General features: G+C 46.7%; 1 protein-coding gene across 4 annotated transcripts in view; it reads left to right on the top strand.

The window, feature by feature from the left end:
• LOC142590470 (uncharacterized) overlaps positions 1–17,761 on the top strand; it is a 330,321-nt gene extending 312,560 nt beyond the window's left edge. For 3 of the 4 annotated variants that reach the window (XM_075702614.1, XM_075702611.1, XM_075702612.1), the window contains one exon: positions 16,466–17,761. In XM_075702614.1, the coding sequence (XP_075558729.1) occupies positions 16,466–17,394 (929 nt within the window). In that variant the 3' untranslated portion in view covers positions 17,395–17,761. The remainder of the gene's footprint in view (positions 1–16,465) is intronic. The other variant, XM_075702613.1, reaches the window with a different exon arrangement.
• The last annotated feature ends 1,189 nt before the right edge of the window (positions 17,762–18,950 follow it).

Below are 18,950 nucleotides of genomic sequence, written 5' to 3'. Positions count from 1 at the left end.
ACTTTAGTTCACGACGCCACCGCTACGCTTATTTCCGTAGCACTGTGGAAGGTACAGTTTCCCTTCTCTAAGTTTGTATAGGTGTTCTGTATAGGTGTTCTGTGGGCGCCTACGAAGGTGCCAAGTCCTCTTCCCATCTGACAACGGTTCCACTTGACTGCCGGCTGCGTGCTACTTCTATGCATCCCCAGACGTCATGAGTGCTCCAGGCCCACTAATCGTTCGGCACTCGTTCACAGCAGCGTTCAAAAGGGCTGCCATCCTTTACGCCAAAGAAACAAATCACAAACGGGTGGTGCGAGAGTGGCGACTGCAGCGAAGCGAAATTTTCGCCTGTGACGGCAAGTGAGAAATTTCCCACGTGCCGAAGTCCGGACGCTTTCCGGAGCTGTAGGCCAAGCTTGCGGCGTACGTCGCTGAAATACGTGATCAGTCCCTGCCAGTTAAGTGCGACATGGTCATGAAACAAGCCCGAACCTTCGGCTTAATTTTAAGGCCCTGCTCCGCCGTGAGTACAATGACGGTGACGAAAGTATGGCGTACACAACAGATGTCGTTGACTCGTGGCAGCTGCTCTGCGATCAGGGAGGTGCTCCAAGCGATGTGACACTTGAGGACTTTGTCTTCAGCGATGCTTGCGCTGTGACAACTGAAGAGCTGGACGATGACGCAATAATCCAGAGCATCACCGGTACAGAAATGCAGGGCGACGACTCGGACGAAGAACTCCAGGCGGCAAGCAGCATAGCTACACCGAAGCAAGTCATGGACGCGCTGGATCTCTTACGCACGTATGCGGGCACGCACTCGCAAGAGCAAGCCTTAGCAGCCCTGTCAACCTGCGAGCGCCTTATAACCCCGACGGTTATTAAAAAGCGGCAGACGAAGCTGACGGAGTTCTTCGCTTCCACCTGAGTTGCATAGAATTGCTCTGCGGGAAGTTAAATAAAATATTCCAGCGTTCATGAATCAACGTCGTCATTGCTTTACTGAGCGCGGTATCATCCGATGGCTGCGAGCGTTAAGCGCCCTAATGGTAAGTGGTTGCCTCATGGATCCACCAAGTGAATACTACTTCCAATTTTCTTCGAAAGAATATTCAAGTTGATAGCTCTGGTATGTGCGTAATTTTTTTTCTTTGCGCCACGGGTTGCCATGTCTTCGTGAAAGGAAATCTTTTTTTTAGTGATAACAAATCATGATGATGATGGCACTAATGGCCACATCTAGTGGCAGCTATGAGCACTAGGCGCGGCGCTTGCTGCACACCTGCTATTCACCGTACGCGTAATGGAGAAAAATGCGTTCGTACCCGCTGGCTATCGGGCATCACGCTCTTGGTTGTGTTATTAGTTCCGGGTTTGATTGGTTATCTTTGTAACTTTGCTATCTACAATGTGCCGTACGCCAGGAGTGTTCCAAGAACCTGCATCTTTATTTGGACTGCTGAAACATGCGAACCTCGACTTAACGAGGCTCACGATTTAACGAAATTTTCGGCTGCAAATTGGACTTCGTTATAACGAGGTTTGACTGTAGTACAACAGGGATGCCCATGGTCTGCAAGAAGGTTCGATGCTGTCTCGAGAAATCATCTTGTCAACTTCATGTTGGATGATTTGTCGCTCAGTAGGTGAGACGCGGTAGGGTCGCCGATGGACCGGGCTCGCATCACCGATGTTTATTCGATGTTTTACGACAGATGTTTGTTGTAGAAGCTGTTCTCCAAGGTCGAATATGTCCCAGTATGAGGCAAAGAGGCAACATAGTTCATTAGCACGCTGGGGCGGAAGGTCGGGAGCAATCATTTTCCTTAGGGCATTCAAGTCTGAAGGGACAGGGGGCAAAACAAGAGTTGAACACGAGGAGCTGTTACAAGTTCAAGTCGAAATGTTGTAGTCTCTGGCCGGCGTTATTTGCGCCAGGGATATTCCGCGCAGGAGTGCTTGTGTACAAAGTCCAAAGTTCACAAGTGGAAGGCAGGACGCGTTGTCTGAAATGGTAATGACGGTGTGAGGAAAAGCGACGTTATGCGAGCGCAGGACATCCGGATTAGGGGATACGATGTAGTCACCGTCTGATATAGGTGGAACGGGGGAGACACCTATGTAGGTAACGGCACGGTGTGGGAGGCGAATATGCTCTGTGGAACATAGCCGTATCGGAGCACTATCAGGAGGGTCAATAGCAGTAGGTAGAGCGAGTTGCACAACACCAGCAGAACAGTCTATCAAAGCGGAATGTGTAGACAGAAAGTCAAGGCCTAGAATGAAGTCATGAGGGCAATGTTCTAGAACATAAAATAAAACAGAAGCACGATGTCCGGCGACACTCACGTGAGCCGGGCACATGCCAATAATGGCTGGTGTTCCACCGTCGGCGACTTGGACTACAGGCGACGGGGCAGGAGTAAGGACTTTCTTGAGACAATTCCGAAGCTGAGCATTCATCACAGATATGTGCGCTCCAGTGTATATCAAAGCCGTAGCCGGTACACCATCCACGTTCACTTTAATGAGGTTCCGATGTGTGGGCAAGGTCAGAAAAGGATTTTTGCGTCGGGTCGGTTTGGCAGCATCACCTCCAAGTGCTGCACCCGTTAGTTTTCCGGAAGGGTGCACCGGAAGGAACTAGGGGACGGTGATCGGCGAGATGGGGGCGATCGGGAGAAGCGGTGACGTCGTGAAGGAGAGTGGCTAGAGCGGGTAGGCAGAGAAGTGTCGCCAGAATGTACTAGCTGTGTTTGCGGGGAAAACCGAGGAGCAGAATGAGGGCCGTGGGATGGGAGGTAGGGCCAGGGGGTCGAAATCCACGAAGACCGGCAATGACGTGAAATATGGCCGGATTGCGATACCGCGTTGGGGCATTCAGGCTGCGGGTCGTATGACAGTGCTGGACGGAGTATAGACCAGTCGATTAACTGAACAGACGCTGGTCAAGCCAATGTTGGCCAATTCCTGGCGCACGACGGACTGTATCAGTGAGACGGTCGCCTGGCAATTGTCGGGGTCATGGGTTGGGGTTGTGACAGGAGATGCGGCTTCTGTTTCACATCGGATGATATGTAGGACGTCATCAGAATGATCGGGCGTGGGCGGACTGCGGAGGTCTTCGCAGGTGGACGTAGCAGCCATGTTGGGAAGGCGGGGAAATGGCTGGGCAATGCGGCGACTCTTGGTTTCTTCAAACCGCCGGCATTCGGTAATAATGGCTTGCACAGTGGAAGGATTCTTGAAAACAAGGAGGTGGAAGGCATCATCTACAATGCCCTTAATGACGTGTGCAACTTTATCAGGTTCGGACATCTTCGGATCCACTTTACGGCACAGAGCGAGCACTTCCTTCATGTACGTGAGGTAGGATTCAGTGCACGTCTGGACACACGAAGCGAGGTCTTTTTGGGCGGCGTGCTGACGTCCAACAGGCTTGCCAAACAAATCTTTCAGCTTCTGTTTACAAATGTCCCAGCTGGTAAGTTCCTCCTCCTGGGTCTGAAACCATACGCGTGCCGTGCCCGCGAGGTAAAATATCAAATTAGCGAGCATGATGGTCTGATCCCAGTGGTTGCTGGAGCTCACCCGCTCATATAGTTCAAGCCAGTCTTCAACATCAGTGTCGTCAGTGCCGGAAAAGGTTTATGGGTCGCGGGGTTGTGCTAGGATGACGGTGGGCGTGGGTACCGACGGGCCCGAAGCATCCTTGCCTTGTGCTGGCATTGTAGATGCAGCCAAGGACCGCCCGCTGCGTAAATCCGTCTTGATAATGATCCCGCAACCTCCATCAAAAATGTTACGGGGTTAAAAACAGTCAGACGTATATTTACAGGATATTTACAATAATCGTAGTGGCTGACAAGATGGTAGACAGTGCGCGAAGTCCAGAGCGTCGTCTTCTTCCGACCAAGCTGACAACATCTTCTTCGTCAGCGTGTCACAATACGTTTTCTTGGAGTGGCATTTAGTGAACAGTTAACATTGACTGGGCATATTAATTACTTGCGTTCCAATATACCATGCTAAGTCGGTCTAATACATATATTAAGGCTTGTTCTACCAACTTCGTTGAAAAAACAACTATGTTTAACACCCAGTGACTTCTTCATTATTGTTTACTTTTCTGGGTTAGACAAAATATGCAAACCTAAACCCCTCAAATATATTGCACAAAAAGGCAATTAGAGCAAACGGTAATATTCCCAGCACTTCAAGAACTCGAGAATACTGATGAACACCAGAGCTTCTTAACACGCATAACTTAATGACCCTTCGACAGGCAATATAGGCTGATTACTTGATCCACAGCAAACCTAACCTTAGGTTTTGTTCACTTGCACAGCCTGGTGCTGTTTCTGAACTGCAATCTGTTTCTTGCAGGACTCCTGATGCTAGAACTAACTGTGGCCATATGACCTTTGAACATAGCATCATAACTTTCCTGAATGATAACAAAGCAAGTGAAAATCTAATACATGATTTCCCTTAGGACTTGAGACTGACTCCAACCAAATAACTAAATTTTATTAGCCCGACGTTTCGGAGCCCATTCGGCTCCTTCCTCAGAGGGTTGTACTTCGGGGGGTGGCGGTGTGTAGCTTTCAAAGGGTCTTTTGTAAAGAAAGAAAAGGGGAGCACAGGAGGTGGGGAGACACTTAACAGACGGGAAGGTAGGGGAAACTAAAGGGGGGGGGGTTGATGGCTGCTTGTGTGCTGGAGGGCTGGGATGACCGGTGCTGGGGACAGTGCCCGCGAGAGTGCCCTTGATGGGAGGGGGGGAGGTTACAGGGTCGCACCGACGTTTTTGTGTTGGTGAAACAAGCAGGAGTCTACCTGGCTGTGCGTCCTTTTCTTCTTTTCGTCATGTCGCCAAGGCCATGGACATACACTAAGGGTAGGTTGCCCTTCATGTGCTTTATGTTATTCCCCGTATTCTGAATGTGCTATGACTCCAGTAGTAGTCTCTTCCACGAGTTCGTCTCTGTTTGAAGGATTTCAGTTTCCTGGAAAGCAATTTTGTGGTCGTCGTCTTCTGTGTTCAACGACGGCGCTGCGAATACGGTTGAATGTTCCGACGTCGTTCTCGTGTTGTCTGATCCTTTCTTTTAGATTTTTGGTTTCCCCGATGTACGATGCCGAACAGTTGGCACAGCTGATTTTGTAGACGACGCCTTGAGCTTTTTCTTTCTTTAGATGGACAATCTTTTGGTTTAGGGAGGAGCATATTGAAAGTGTTTATCTGTTTGTGCGCCACTTTGAGGCCTTCTTTTTTCAATATTCGGCTGAGCGCTTCGCTAGTACCTCTGACGTACAGGATGGACACTCGCTTCCGGAGTTGGGGAGAAGTCAACGGTTGAAGGTCCCGCAGTTTGTTTCTTCTTTTTTGTTGTCTGGTTGTTTTTCGATTGAAGTCATCTGTGTAGCAATTCCTCTTAAGTTCGTTGAGAACTGTTCTGTTTTCTTTCTTTTGATCCGATTCCGATGAGGAATGAGTTTCGGCTCGTTTGAATAAAGAATTTACAACAGACGCCTTGTGGTATGCCGGATGGTCGGATTGGAAATGAAGGTAGCGGCCTGTGTGGGTTGGTTTTCGGTAGACTGAAAATTTTAGAATGCCGTCTGTTTGTGTAACTTGTACATCTAAGAATGGGAACGATCCGTTCTGTTCGCGCTCATATGTGAACTGTATATCCGGGTCTATGGAGTTTAAGTTTTTCTGCAGGTTTTCGACTTGCCTTGTCTTCACGATGCAGAAGCAATCATCTACGTACCTGAGGAAGACTTTTGGTTTTGGGGAAAAACTATTTAGAGATCTCACCTCGATGCTATCCCTAGTCAAGTTAGCCATGGCAGCGGAAATTGAGAATCCCATAGGAGTTCCTTTAACCTGTTTGTAGTAGCTGCCTCGGAAGGTGAAATAGGTATTGGACAGGCACAGTTCGAGAAGGTGGCGGATGTCGTCTACACTCAAAGGGGTTCTCTCGCTGAGCATATCGTCGCGTTCCAGGGCATCCCTAGTTGCGGAAACAGCCAACTTAATGGGTACTCTTCTGAACAGAGAGATTACATCAAAAGAGACCAGACATTTATCATCTTCGATACATACTTTTAATGTGACTTTGATGAAATTCTCGGAGTCGCGCACGTGAGATGCTGTCCTTCCGGTGAGTCGTAACATGATCTGATGCAAGTAAGTGAATAGTGATCGTAGTGGGGAACACGAAAAGTCTACGATTAGTCGTAAGGGGATTCCAGGTTTATGGAGTTTTGGCAAGCTGTAGAAAGTTGGGGCGGATCCGTTCCTACACATTAATTTTAGGTTGAGATTTCGAGAATTTGGATGGCTGCGTAATATTTCAATCAGCATCTTGTTCAGCACTGATTGGGTTCTCGTAGTGGGGTCCTTCTTTAGTTTCTCGTAATCTTGGCTGTCAAGTAGGGCGGACGCCTTTTCCTCGTAGTCTTTTATGTTCAAAACAACGGTTGAGTTCCGCTTGTCCGCCGGTAGAATTACAATGCCTGTATCTTCTTTCAGTGTTCTCACTGCTCTTATTTCGTCGGAAGATAAGTTGCGTTCTGTTCTGCGGTTGTTATTGGACCATATTATCACTGGGCACTCTCGCGGGCACTCTCCCCAGCACCAGTCAGCCCAGCCCCCCAGCATCATGGCAGCCATCAACACCCCCCCCCTTTTGTTTCCCCCACCTTGAAACTTTGCTCTATTTTTCTGCATAATCGCCATCTTTGTCTGCGCATTTTTGTAGACGGTGCTCCGTTTTCTGTATCCCAATGTCGTTGAATTCCACCACCAGCCCATTGAGGAAGCGTTTCAACTCTTCTTTGACTTCATCGTCGCTCCTGATGCGTTGGCCACTCGGATGTTCCTTTAACTTGGGGAACTAGTGATAATCACTAAGCGCAAGGTCTGGACTGTGCTGTAGGTGGGGCATGACAGTCCACCCAAAGTTTGTCAAAAGCTACTAGGTTTGACGGGAGACATGAGGTCAAACGTCGTGAAGCAGCGTTACACCGGCTGCAAGTCGTCCTCGCCGACGGTTCTGGATAGCTTGCCTGAGTTTTCTTAGTGTTGCACAATAACCGTCTCGAGTTTATTGTCCCACATTCCATGAAATCGATCAGCAGTATCTCGTAACGATTCCAAGAAACACTGGCCATGACTTTGCCAGCAGAAGGAGCTTGTTTGAACTTCTTCGCGACTAGCGACTGGGTGACACAACTGTTTGGATTTTTGTTTCGTTTCAGGAGTGAAATGAAAGCCACGTTTCGTCTCCCGTAACAACAGAGTGCAACAATCCTTCCTTATCTTCTTAACTTTTTTGAATTGGCGAGCACACTCAAGGTGTTTCTCCTTGTGGTCTGATGTCAATAGCCACTGTATCCATCGAGCACAACACTTGTGATACCCCAATTTTTCTGTCAAAGCTTTCCACTGTATCGTAAGAACTCCTAGGAATCGGAGAAACAAGTTAACGGACGGCGATTCTCTTATTTTGAAGCAGTTCACCTGGACCACCTCAATAACCTCCTTCGAAACTGACTGTCTTCCACTCCATTCTTCATCGAGGACTTCCTTCCGACCGGCACTAAAATCCCTGCACGACTTTTAGACGTGTTGCACGGACATACACTTGTTGCCATACACATGCCAACTGACGATGAATATCCACGGGTGGAGTCCCTTTGGCTTGCAAAAAGTGAATTATGGAATGAATCTTGCACTTGGCGGGTTCAACAATGAGAACCTCCATATCGGACGGCTGCTGAGCCAAGAATGAACGGCGCAGCGAAGCGCGGCCGGCGGGAGTAGGGAGTGGGGGAACAAGCGCGCGCAGCAGTGTTGCCGGATTTCGCCTCGCACCTTCCCGTGTGGCTGGACCTCTTTGGAAACCTTATTTCTGCAGTGATATTGCACACAAGACCGACCTACTGTAGTCTTAATGTGGGCGATTACTTATTTATTTTTTAGTGCTGTATGTGTTGCTCTATTTCACAGCTGTAGTTAAAAAATAGGTTATGCTGAAATGTTTTTATACTGTGCAGAATTGTGGATGTTCTTTTTTGGTGTGATTCTGATGCTGCCGCACATGGAAGCATGTTGCCGTCTCAAGTGCATTGGTTGTGACTACCAGGAGGGCAGGCCTCGTCAGGCACACACAGCCTTTAGCCTCCCCCCTAATTTGGCGATGCATGTTTGAATGCTGTATGTGAAAAGTGAATCGCGATAAACTTTCAATCTTTCAAAAAGAAACTTTTCAAGTCTGATAACTAAGGAGTGAATCTGGAGATTCATTTAAGAAAAGCGAGTGAATAGCACTAACTGTGGTGTACCAAAACCTCATTGTGCAGCGAACACGGTTAATTTTGCTTTTTATTGGCATCTTATATTAAACAAATGTTACCAAAGAGAAGTATGGTGATGAAGTATAACTTCAGTTATATGTTTCTACTATGTATGCCTGTAGTAAATAAACTTAACTTTCTCCATGAACTGTGAACCTTGCTCATTTGGCATAAGAGAAGAATTAGCCTGATGTTAAGATCATTTAGTATTTTTGCTATAATTTCGTGTTGTAGAAACATGTAATTGGCCGATTCAATTACTTGTTATGCTTCTGTGGACAGAGAAGCAAATATAACGGCTTCTTACGAATTGTCAAGCACAAGGAATTACAGCAGAGCTGCCTTAACTATTGTGACAGTTGTGACTATGCGATAGATGCACTCATTGCACTCAAGTGCAACAGCATAGGGAGAAGCCACATCATTGGCACTTCTGCCATCAGAGCTTCTTCCACAAGCGCGGCTTTGCGCAGTATTACCCCGCAATATATTACACCGCGAATTGCCGCATTCTTAGCCAATGAGCCAAGGTTAACCTCAAGCCGTGACGTCACTCACAGTAATATATGACTTCGAGAATTATTGAAGGCAACAACAACTGTCTGTTTGATCTGTTGCTTCAGTAAACGATTTCACGATTAGAGAAATTGTAAAACCTAGAACCAGAATGTCTGTGAGTCTTTGTTTTACTCTGTGCTGTAACAGGAGAGACATACTTCGGTTTGGTGTGCTGGTTCCCAGGTTGTCCCCGCAGGGGCGTCTGCGTCAGCAGGCGTTTGGTGTGTTGCGACACCACGTACCCGAGCACATGGGGGTTGGACCCTCCCGCGTGTAGCCGTGCGTGGCTTAGCCGTGTCCGGGGAAAAGGGGATCCTGGGGGTTGAGCCAATGCCGGGTGTTTGGACCTTTACGGCCCCTCGGCGGCGGCAACACACCTCTTTGGCCTCTGCTTCACGTAGACGGCACCCCCGGACTGACCCACCCGGGGGAAACCGGTAGTCGCCTTTTCCTGTCTCTCTCTTCTCAAACCTTCGTCTTTATCTCTCACTTTACATCTTTCCTGTCTTCTTCTCTCTTCTATTTACTTCCTTTCTCCTTGGCGGCAAGGGTTAACCCTGTGTGGCTATCCAACCTTGGGTAAACCATATTCGGTTATAGTGACGGCGTACGACTGGCGTCGTGCAGACTTGTATGCAAGCTCTGCCGCGTCCCCTCGTTGGGCTCCATGGTGGGCGGTCGGCGCTGTTGCCGAATGTACACATATTTTCATGGAAACTTCTTTCCCCTCCCTTGTTGATCGCCCTCAGAAACGAGGGCGCACCGAAGATGTCTTCAAGTTTTTTGGACACCAAATCCAGAATTTCCCGCGCTTCCACGTTATCCACTCTGAAAAGCCAAACAAAGCAGTTCGAAACATTTCCCCATTCCTTGTCTCAAAGTCCTTGACTGATGTTTTTGGTCCAGGTTACAAGGTGTCGAGAATGGGAAGCGGTGACCTCCTCTTGGAGCTCCGCGATCTGAAACAATATGAGAATATACAGAAACTAGTGTCATTTGGGGAGACCCCCATAACAGTAACCTCACACCGTACAATGAACACCACCCGTGGTGTTGTGTCAGATGATGATTTGATTGACCTGACTGAGGCGGAGCTCCTGGAGGGCTTCAGCGAACAAAATGTGATCAACGTCAGAAGAATTAAGATGAGGCGGGATGGTAAAGAGATCCAGACGAAGCACCTAATAATTACTTTTGGATCAAGTATCTTGCCCGAGTCAATCGAGGCCGGGTACATCAAGCTCCGTGTTAGGCCGTATGTGCCAAACCCACTCCGTTGTTTCAAATGCCAGCGCTTCGGTCACAGCTCGCAGAGCTGCCGAGGCCGCCAGACTTGTGCTAAATGTAGTGCCCAAGAACACACCTCTGAAGCTTGTGAGAACGCTTTCCACTGTGTAAACTGTGACGGGGATCACGCCGCGTACTCGCGGTCGTGCCCCTCATGGAAGAAGGAAAAAGAAATAGTAACGATCAAAGTAAAAGAGAATATATCATTCAAAGAGGCACGCAGGCGGGTAGTGTACCTGCCAAAGAAAAGCTTTGCCGAAGTGACGCGTCAGGGGGCAGCGTCACAGCGGCCTCCGGTGGCTGTCCGACCCACAGGCAGTGAGTCGGCAGTTACGCCATCTGCCCCCGCGGCGGTTGCAGCTAGCGCTGCTCCGCCTACTCAGCAAACGGGGCCATCGACCTCGAAGGTGGGCGCAGCCGAGGCTGCCCCAACCTCCCCGGCCCTTTCCAGCGCTGGCAACAGCCGGCGCAGCCAAATCCCTCAGGGAGCCCCATCGACCTCCGGGCTGGTGGGCACAGGGGTCTTGCCCTCTAAGGCGGGATCTTCCCTGGTAACTTCTCGCTCGCAAGAGCACGTGTCCGGCGCCTCACTAGAGGCAATGGACACAACACCTATCCTCAAGGCGCACCTAGCGCCGAAGGAGCGTCGACACTCGCTCGAACGCTCCAGAAAGAGCAAAACCCCTGTTACAGGGCCTCGAAAGGGCTCTGTAATCTAAGGCATCTCTTCAGTTTCCGTACACACAGCACTAATTTACACTAAATATGGATACACAAATCATACAATGGAACGTCAGAGGTCTCGTTAGAAACCTTGATGATTTGCAAGAACTCATCTACACACATAATCCAAAAGTGCTGTGTTTACAGGAAACACACTTAAAATCAAAATACACAAACTTTCTTCGACAATATGTTACTTTTCGGAAAGATCGCGATGATGCTGTCGCATCATCGGGCGGTGTCGCAATTATAATTCAAAAAAGCGTAGCGTGCCAACGTTTACAGCTACGAACGGCCCTTGAGGCAGTGGCAGTTCGAGCTGTTTTCCTTAATAAACTCGTCACCATTTGCTCGCTTTACGTACCCCCACACTACAAATTAAACAAACATGAATTTCAGTCATTTATAGACGAATTGCCAGAACCTTATGTTGTTCTTGGAGATTTCAATGCGCACAGCTGCCTGTGGGGGGACTCTCGTACAGATGCGCGAGGTCGTCTTGTTGAGCAGTTCCTTTTTTCTTCCGGAGCGTGCCTTCTCAATAAGAAAGAACCCACATATTACTCTCTTGCAAACCGATCTTTTTCGTCAATAGATCTTACTATAGTCTCCCCGTCTGTACTGCCTGAACTTGAATGGGAAGTTACCGACAACCCTTACGGTAGCGACCACTTCCCTATACTGATAAGATCACATAAAGAAAAATATCCACCACACGCTCCTAGGTGGAAGATTGAGACAGCTGATTGGGAGAAATTTCGATCTCTAACTAGTATCCCATGGGCTGACCTGTCTTCGTTAGGAATTGACGCTGCAGTCGAGGTTTTTACAGCATTCATAATCGATGTCGCATTTAAATGCATATCGGAAGTAAAAGGCTTGGCCTGCAAACGGCGTGTCCCATGGTGGAACAACGATTGCAGGATCGCTCATAAAAAACAGAACAGGGCGTGGGGGTTGCTACGCGCTTCTCCCACTGCAGAGAATCTAGTCAACTTTAAAAAAGTAAAATCCGAAGGTAGGCGAACCCGCCGACAGGCCAGACGAGAAAGTTGGCAGAAGTTTCTATCGAGTATTAACTCGTACAGAGATGAGGCGAAAGCCTGGAATAGGGTCAATATGATAAGAGGGCGACAAGCGCATGCACTCCCTTTGGTAAACACAGAAGGCGATACCCTACAAGATCAGGCGGACTCACTCGGGGAGCACTTTGAGAGCGTGTCAAGTGCCAACCATTACTCGCAATCCTTTCGGAAATATAAACAAATAGAAGAAAGTAAGCCACTCATGAGAAAATGTCAACAGAATGAACGATACAACTGTCCTTTTAGCATTGCCGAGTTGAGAGCTGCCTTGAGCGCATGCAAGAGCTCTGCACCGGGATCTGACAGAATCATGTATGAAATGATCAAAAACTTACACAATGACACGCAGGTTACACTACTCACACTTTTCAACACCATTTGGGATGCAGGGTACCTTCCAACCGCATGGAAGGAAGCCATTGTGATCCCGGTTTTGAAACAAGGCAAAGATCCTTCCTCACTGGCAAGTTACCGCCCGATAGCCCTGACAAGTTGCCTTTGTAAGGTATTCGAAAAAATGATTAATCGGCGACTCGTTCATTTCCTTGAACAGAGCAATATGCTTGATCCTTATCAGTGTGGCTTCCGAGAAGGGCGCTCCACAACTGACCATCTCGTACGTGTAGAAGCAAATATCCGAGACGCATTTGTTCGCAAACAGTTTTTCTTATCCATATTCCTCGATATGGAGAAGGCGTACGATACGACGTGGCGTTACGGAATCTTAAGAGACTTGTCAGAAATGGGCATCCACGGTAATATGCATAATATAATAGAAAGCTATCTGTCAAATCGTACCTTCCGGGTAAAAGTCGGCAATGAATTCTCACGCCCTTTTACGCAAGAAACGGGTGTACCCCAAGGAGGCGTGCTGAGCTGCACGCTCTTTATCGTGAAGATGAACACGCTTCGTGTTTCATTACCACCCGCCATCTTTTACTCTGTCTACGTGGACGACATTCAAATAGCTTTCAAATCGTGTAACCTCGCAGTCTGCGAGAGACAGGTACAGCATGGCCTGAACAAAGTCTCAGTGTGGGCAGACAGGAATGGATTTAAGATCAATCCTAACAAAAGCTCTTGCGTTCTTTTTACAAGAAAGAGAGGCCTGGTTCCGGATCCTTCCTTAGAACTGTGTGGACAACGAATACCTATCAGCAAAGAGCACAAATTCCTAGGTGTCATACTTGACTACAGACTCACTTTCGTCCCCCACATTAAATATCTTAAAAAAAATGTCTGAAAACAATGAACATAATCAAACTTCTATCCCAGACTACATGGGGTAGTGACAGAAAGTGTTTAATGAATATCTATAACAGCCTCATTCGATCACGACTAGACTATGGTGCCGTGATCTATCATTCTGCAGCCCCGAGCGCGCTAAAGATCCTAGATCCGGTCCACCATCAAGGAATCCGACTGGCCACTGGCGCTTTCAGAACGAGTCCCATACAAAGTTTATATGTAGAATCAAATGAGTGGTCACTTCATCTGCAGAGAACATACATCAGCCAAACATATTTTCTGAATGTCCACTCAAATCCACAACATCCCTGTTTTAATACCATTAATGACATGACATATGCTACACTCTTTCGCAATCGTCCCTCCGTAAGACAGCCTTTATCGCTGCGTGTGAGGGAGCTTAGTGAAGAAATGCACGTTCCACTCCTCGAGCTTCCCCTAATGCATCCAGCCAAGCTGCTGCCTCCGTGGGAGTGGCAGCTCATACAATGTGATATATCTTTCGTGGAAGTCACAAAGCATGCTCCAGAGATTGAAATCCAAATGCATTTCCGGGAACTCCAGTACAAATACTCCTGCACTGAGTTCTACACAGATGCATCGAAGTCACGCGACGGGGTGTCCTATGCAGCCGTCGGTCCATCCTTCTCGGAATCCGATTTACTGCATCCGGAAACTAGTATCTTCACGGCTGAGGCCTACGCAATACTGTCGACCGTGAAGCATATAAGGAAATCAAAACTCAAAAAGTCAATTATATATACGGACTCCCTAAGTGTTGTGAAGTCTTTGATATCGTTCTGTAAGCACAAAAATCCTATAATCATTGAACTCTATTCCGCCCTAAGTAAAGCATATGTGTCTAACCAGCATGTGATAATATGCTGGGTGCCTGGACATAGGGGCATCCAGGGTAACGTGTTAGTGGACCAAATGGCCACATCAATTGCATCACACACTGAAAATTCTGCCGCTAGAGTTCCTGTCGCAGACCTGAAGCCTTTCTTAAGAAGGAAACTGCGAAACTACTGGCAGCGCTTGTGGGACCTGGAAACAAATAATAAGCTGCATGTAATAAAGCCACAACTAGGTTTCTGGCCTCCTGTAACAAAATCACGCCGGACAGATGTCCTATTCTGTCGTCTAAGAATAGGACACACTTTTGGCACGCATAACTTTTTACTTACTGGAAATGAGCCCCCAACCTGTGGGAGATGTGGGGAGAGGCTGACCGTCCTCCATGTCCTCCTGGAGTGTCGGAAAGCCGAATCTGAGAGAAAGAAACATTTTCCATTAGCATACCGGCAGCGCATTCCCCTTCATCCTGTAATGTTACTCGGCCCAGAACCACTCTTTGACACTAACGCAGTCCTAGACTTCCTGAAAGATGTTGTGTTACATGTAATTAGCCCTATACGTTCATAGCGTCTCCTCTCTCCAGAGGATGCCGCTGTGATAGCTATTTTGTATAGCACATGCCTCTCGGCCCTTGCGTTTGAAGGGCTCTGGCGAGGCAGTAGTGCTCTTAGACAATTCTAGTCTCTCGCATATTTTATATAATGCATCATTCTTTTTAATGTATTTTAGTGATCATAGTACATATCTTTAATCATTGCCATAATTTTATTACAGGTAATTTTTATGCAATTTACACAAACTGTTTTAGGCCCCTCTACAGCCAAGTCACATTAAATTCACAGAGCCCATCAGACCACGACATATTCATTACCACTAGCATGGCGCTCTTTGGCCATACCTGGCCCTTGCGCCATTAAACCTCAAACATCATCATCGTTCCCAGGTTGTGTAGTCGTTTCGTGCAGAAAACCAAACTATCTGCCTTTTTTACTTAGTTCCAATGTGCTATGTGCAGTTTGATTCGCCTCTGTCATCCTCAGTGCTCGTGACTGTGGCACTGACTTATACCATTATTCAGATGTTCTCGCAGAGGATGCCTGAGCTGAGCGCAATGAGTAGAGTCCATGTCGAATTGTTCCACTTTGAACAAAACTGCAACTGAAGATGTTGTCGTACTTTGTTAAGCTTATAAGGCCGGTACTGAGTCCCAAATTAGCAAGTAGTTTTCGCAGATGAAGAATGGCAATATCACTTTTAAAAAAAGTTGCCATATTTTTGCACCTATAGCTCGCTCCGAAAATTGTAAATCTTTAAAGAGTAAGGTCAGGGTTGGGGTACGGATTACAGGATCGAATTTCTATTTGAGGTGCTGTGCTGCCACAAAGCTACACTTCAGGGCAAGGTTCTCGACTACTCAAACTTTTATTATCTCCTGGATAACCCCTAGATCTTTCCATTCATGTATGTCGAAACTCCCTTCTCTCCACATTCATTGTCATTCATTCCTACTCTGTACAAGTCGCTATTTTGCGTTTAGTAATTAACAAATACTCAAACTTCCTTTTAACGAAATGGGATATAACAAAATAATGGATACAACGAAGTACATTAAATTCTGTGTGAAATCCTCATTGAGATTTTCGTATTTAAAACCTCATTTTAAGGACGTGAAATTGTCCTACCAATGGCTATCACGAACTAGATTTGTCCACAAAACCAAAAAATACCCAACCGTTGCGTGCCGAGTGCATCACTTTCCCCAGGGTTCTACACTGACTCACCGCAGCAGTTTAATATTCCCACATCGCTGCGTTGAATATGTATTCGAGCAACAGTGGTCTATCTCAGCGCCACGCGTAGCTGCGCACCTGTGCACAAGCAGCAGTGCACTATTGCACTTCTCCACTGACCTCTCCCTTTCGTGCGGGTGCTTGGCTACACGGCTATGCACAGCAGAGCGAAAGAGCCCTTGAGGCCTCCTGGCCTCAAGTGCTCATTAAGGATGAGAGAGCAAGCTGGCTCAAAACATTATCTTAAACTCTTCGCTAAGGTTCCTAGAAATCCGTGAAAATCTTCGAACACTCCACGTTCTCTCACTTTCTAATTTTACACCTTTGTAAAAAATAATTTCTATTATAGGCGGACATCACAAACAGCATCAACAAGCATTCAAATGCAGAACTATTGAGTAAATTAAAAAGGACCGTCAAAATTTCTTTGTTTAATCATACTTGAAATCACCCTCCATGGTCTTCCCCCCCCCCTGAAAAGAAAGCTTGTAATTAAATTCAGCACCTGTTTTCTTTATGGCATTTTATGCTATATTTAATTACTTTTGTTTTATTTGCGCAGCATCAAGGCCTCGTATTTCTCCATCAACTGCCACATGTGACAACTCAAAGCAAGGATTCCTTCACCAATGTGACTACGAGGCTGATAAATTGGCTCATCTGGATGCACATGCCAACATCCCTACTGGAAAGAAGCCGTGTCAGTGCCCTTCATGCTCTCGGAGTTTTTCACGAAAGAGTGACTTAAAAATCCACTTGCGCACCCACACAGGTGAGAAGCCATTTCAGTGCCCGTCATGCCTTAAGAGCTTCTCGCAAAAGACTACCATGAAGTCCCACCTGCGCACCCACACAGGTGAGAAGCCATATCAGTGCCCTTCATGCTCTCTGGGCTTCTCAAGAAAGTTCCACCTGAACGAACACCTGCACACCCACACAGGCGAGAAGCCATATCATTGCCCTTCATGCCTTCAGAGCTTCTCGCTAAGGACCAGCCTGAAAAACCACCTGCGCACCCACACAGGCGAGAAGCCATATCAGTGCCCTTCATGCTCTCAGAGCTTCTCGCAAAAGATCCACCTGAAGGTACACCTGTGCACCCACACAGGTGAGAAGCCATTTCAGTGCCCTTCATGCTCTCGGGGCTTTTCGCAAAAGTTCCGCCTGAACGAACACCTCCGCACCCACACAGGCGAGAAGCCATATCAGTGCCCTTCATGCTCTCGGGGCTTCTCGCGAAAGTTCTGCCTGAACGAACACCTACGTACGCACACAGGTGAGAAGCCATATCGGTGCCCGTCATGCCTTAAGAGCTTCTCGCAAAATTCTAGCTTGAAGGCCCACCTGCGCATCCACACAGGCGAGAAGCCATATCAGTGCACTTCATGCTCTCGGAGTTTCTCACAAAAGAACCGCCTGAATGAGCACCTGCACACCCACACAGGTGAAAACATACCAGTGCCCTCTATGCCTTCAGAGCTTCTCCTGTAAGAGAGCAATGAAGGTACACCAACGCGTTCATACAGGTGACCGGCCATACAGTTGCAGCGTCTGCTCCGTGTCCTTTATGCCGTCTTGTAGTTTGTGGAGACATAAGCGGAGAGCACAGCACCATGGAGCACAATATGGAGGGTAGGTCAACAACTGTGTTGACCTAGACTCCAAATTACAAATCTACAGATGTGTAGCATGTGTAGCAGATGAAGATACTTTTGATTTTATTCTATTCATACTTCTTTTTTGCAAGTGGGTACTTTTTAGAGCAATTGATTGTTTAATAAGTTAGCTTTCAACTGTCTGTTTCATCGGAGCACCAAATAAAATCCTGTGTTTAATGAGAATTCATTGTCTGTTCTTGGTATTTGAGTACCTGAATGAGAGCATGCTATATAGTCATGTCAGTATTTTATCCTGTCGAGGGCTGCAAGAGAGGTTGAGTGGTGACAATTGGGAAGTTCATTATTAGCACAGAAGGCTCTTGTTGTAACTTATATACATGAGTAATTTACGTCTTGAGTCAAATGTCAAGTCCTAATGAATGCCTAATTCATTCCTACATATTACATCAAGATATGTGTAGGCATTTGTATAAGCACTGGCGTGACATATATATCTCTAAAAATATTTCTATAAAATTTACAGATTGAATCGAGTATACAGTGACACCTGCACAGTATAATACATTTGTGCACAGAAGGCAGGAAATTGGGCCAATAATGTTTATCAATACTTGCAAAGATTCTTTCTGAATTGCAGTTGTGCCTGTCTCTCTCAAGTAATTTCTTCACGAAGAAAGTTATGCACAGGGCATGTTCTTAAGATAATAAATACAAGAATTAACTGTTTCTATTTTGATTATAAGTTACTGCGAATATTTCATGCTTTGAATAGGCACTTCGTAAATCCAAATATTTTCTAGTAACCTTCGAACACTTAAAACATTAGTTGTTTTATAATATGGATAATATAATATTAAAGTGATATATATATATATATATATATATATATATATATATATATATATATATATATGGGGGTAACTATAATCATGGAATTGAGCCTGCTCAGGAACGAAGGAAGCCTAAAAGCAGTGTAAAAGAAACTAGGAATAGGCAAGAATCAGATGTATGCGCTAAGAGACAAAGCCGGCTATAGCATTACTAATGTGGACAAGATAGTTCAAGTGGCTGAGAAGTTCTAGACAGATTTATACAGTACCAGTGGCACCCACGAAGATACTGTGAGAGAGAATAGTCTAGAGGAATTTGACATCCCACAAGTAACGCCGGGAGAAGTAAAGAAAGCCTTGGGATCGAGCTATGCAAACGAGGAAGGCAGCTGGGGAGGATCAGGTTACAGCAGCTTTGTTGAAGGATGGTGGGCAGATTGTTCTAGAAAAACTGGCCACCCTGTATACGCAATGCCTCATGACCTTGAGTATACCGGAGTCTTGGAAGAACGCCAGCATAATCTTAATCCATAAGAATAGGGATGCCAATAACATGAAAAAATTATAGACAGATCAGCTCAATGTCCATTGCCTACAA

Source organism: Dermacentor variabilis, chromosome 8, assembly GCF_050947875.1.
Source record: "Dermacentor variabilis isolate Ectoservices chromosome 8, ASM5094787v1, whole genome shotgun sequence".
NCBI lineage: Eukaryota > Metazoa > Arthropoda > Arachnida > Ixodida > Ixodidae > Dermacentor > Dermacentor variabilis.
The sequence above is the reverse complement of the archived record's forward strand: the minus strand, read 5'-3'. Positions and strand labels throughout refer to the sequence as shown.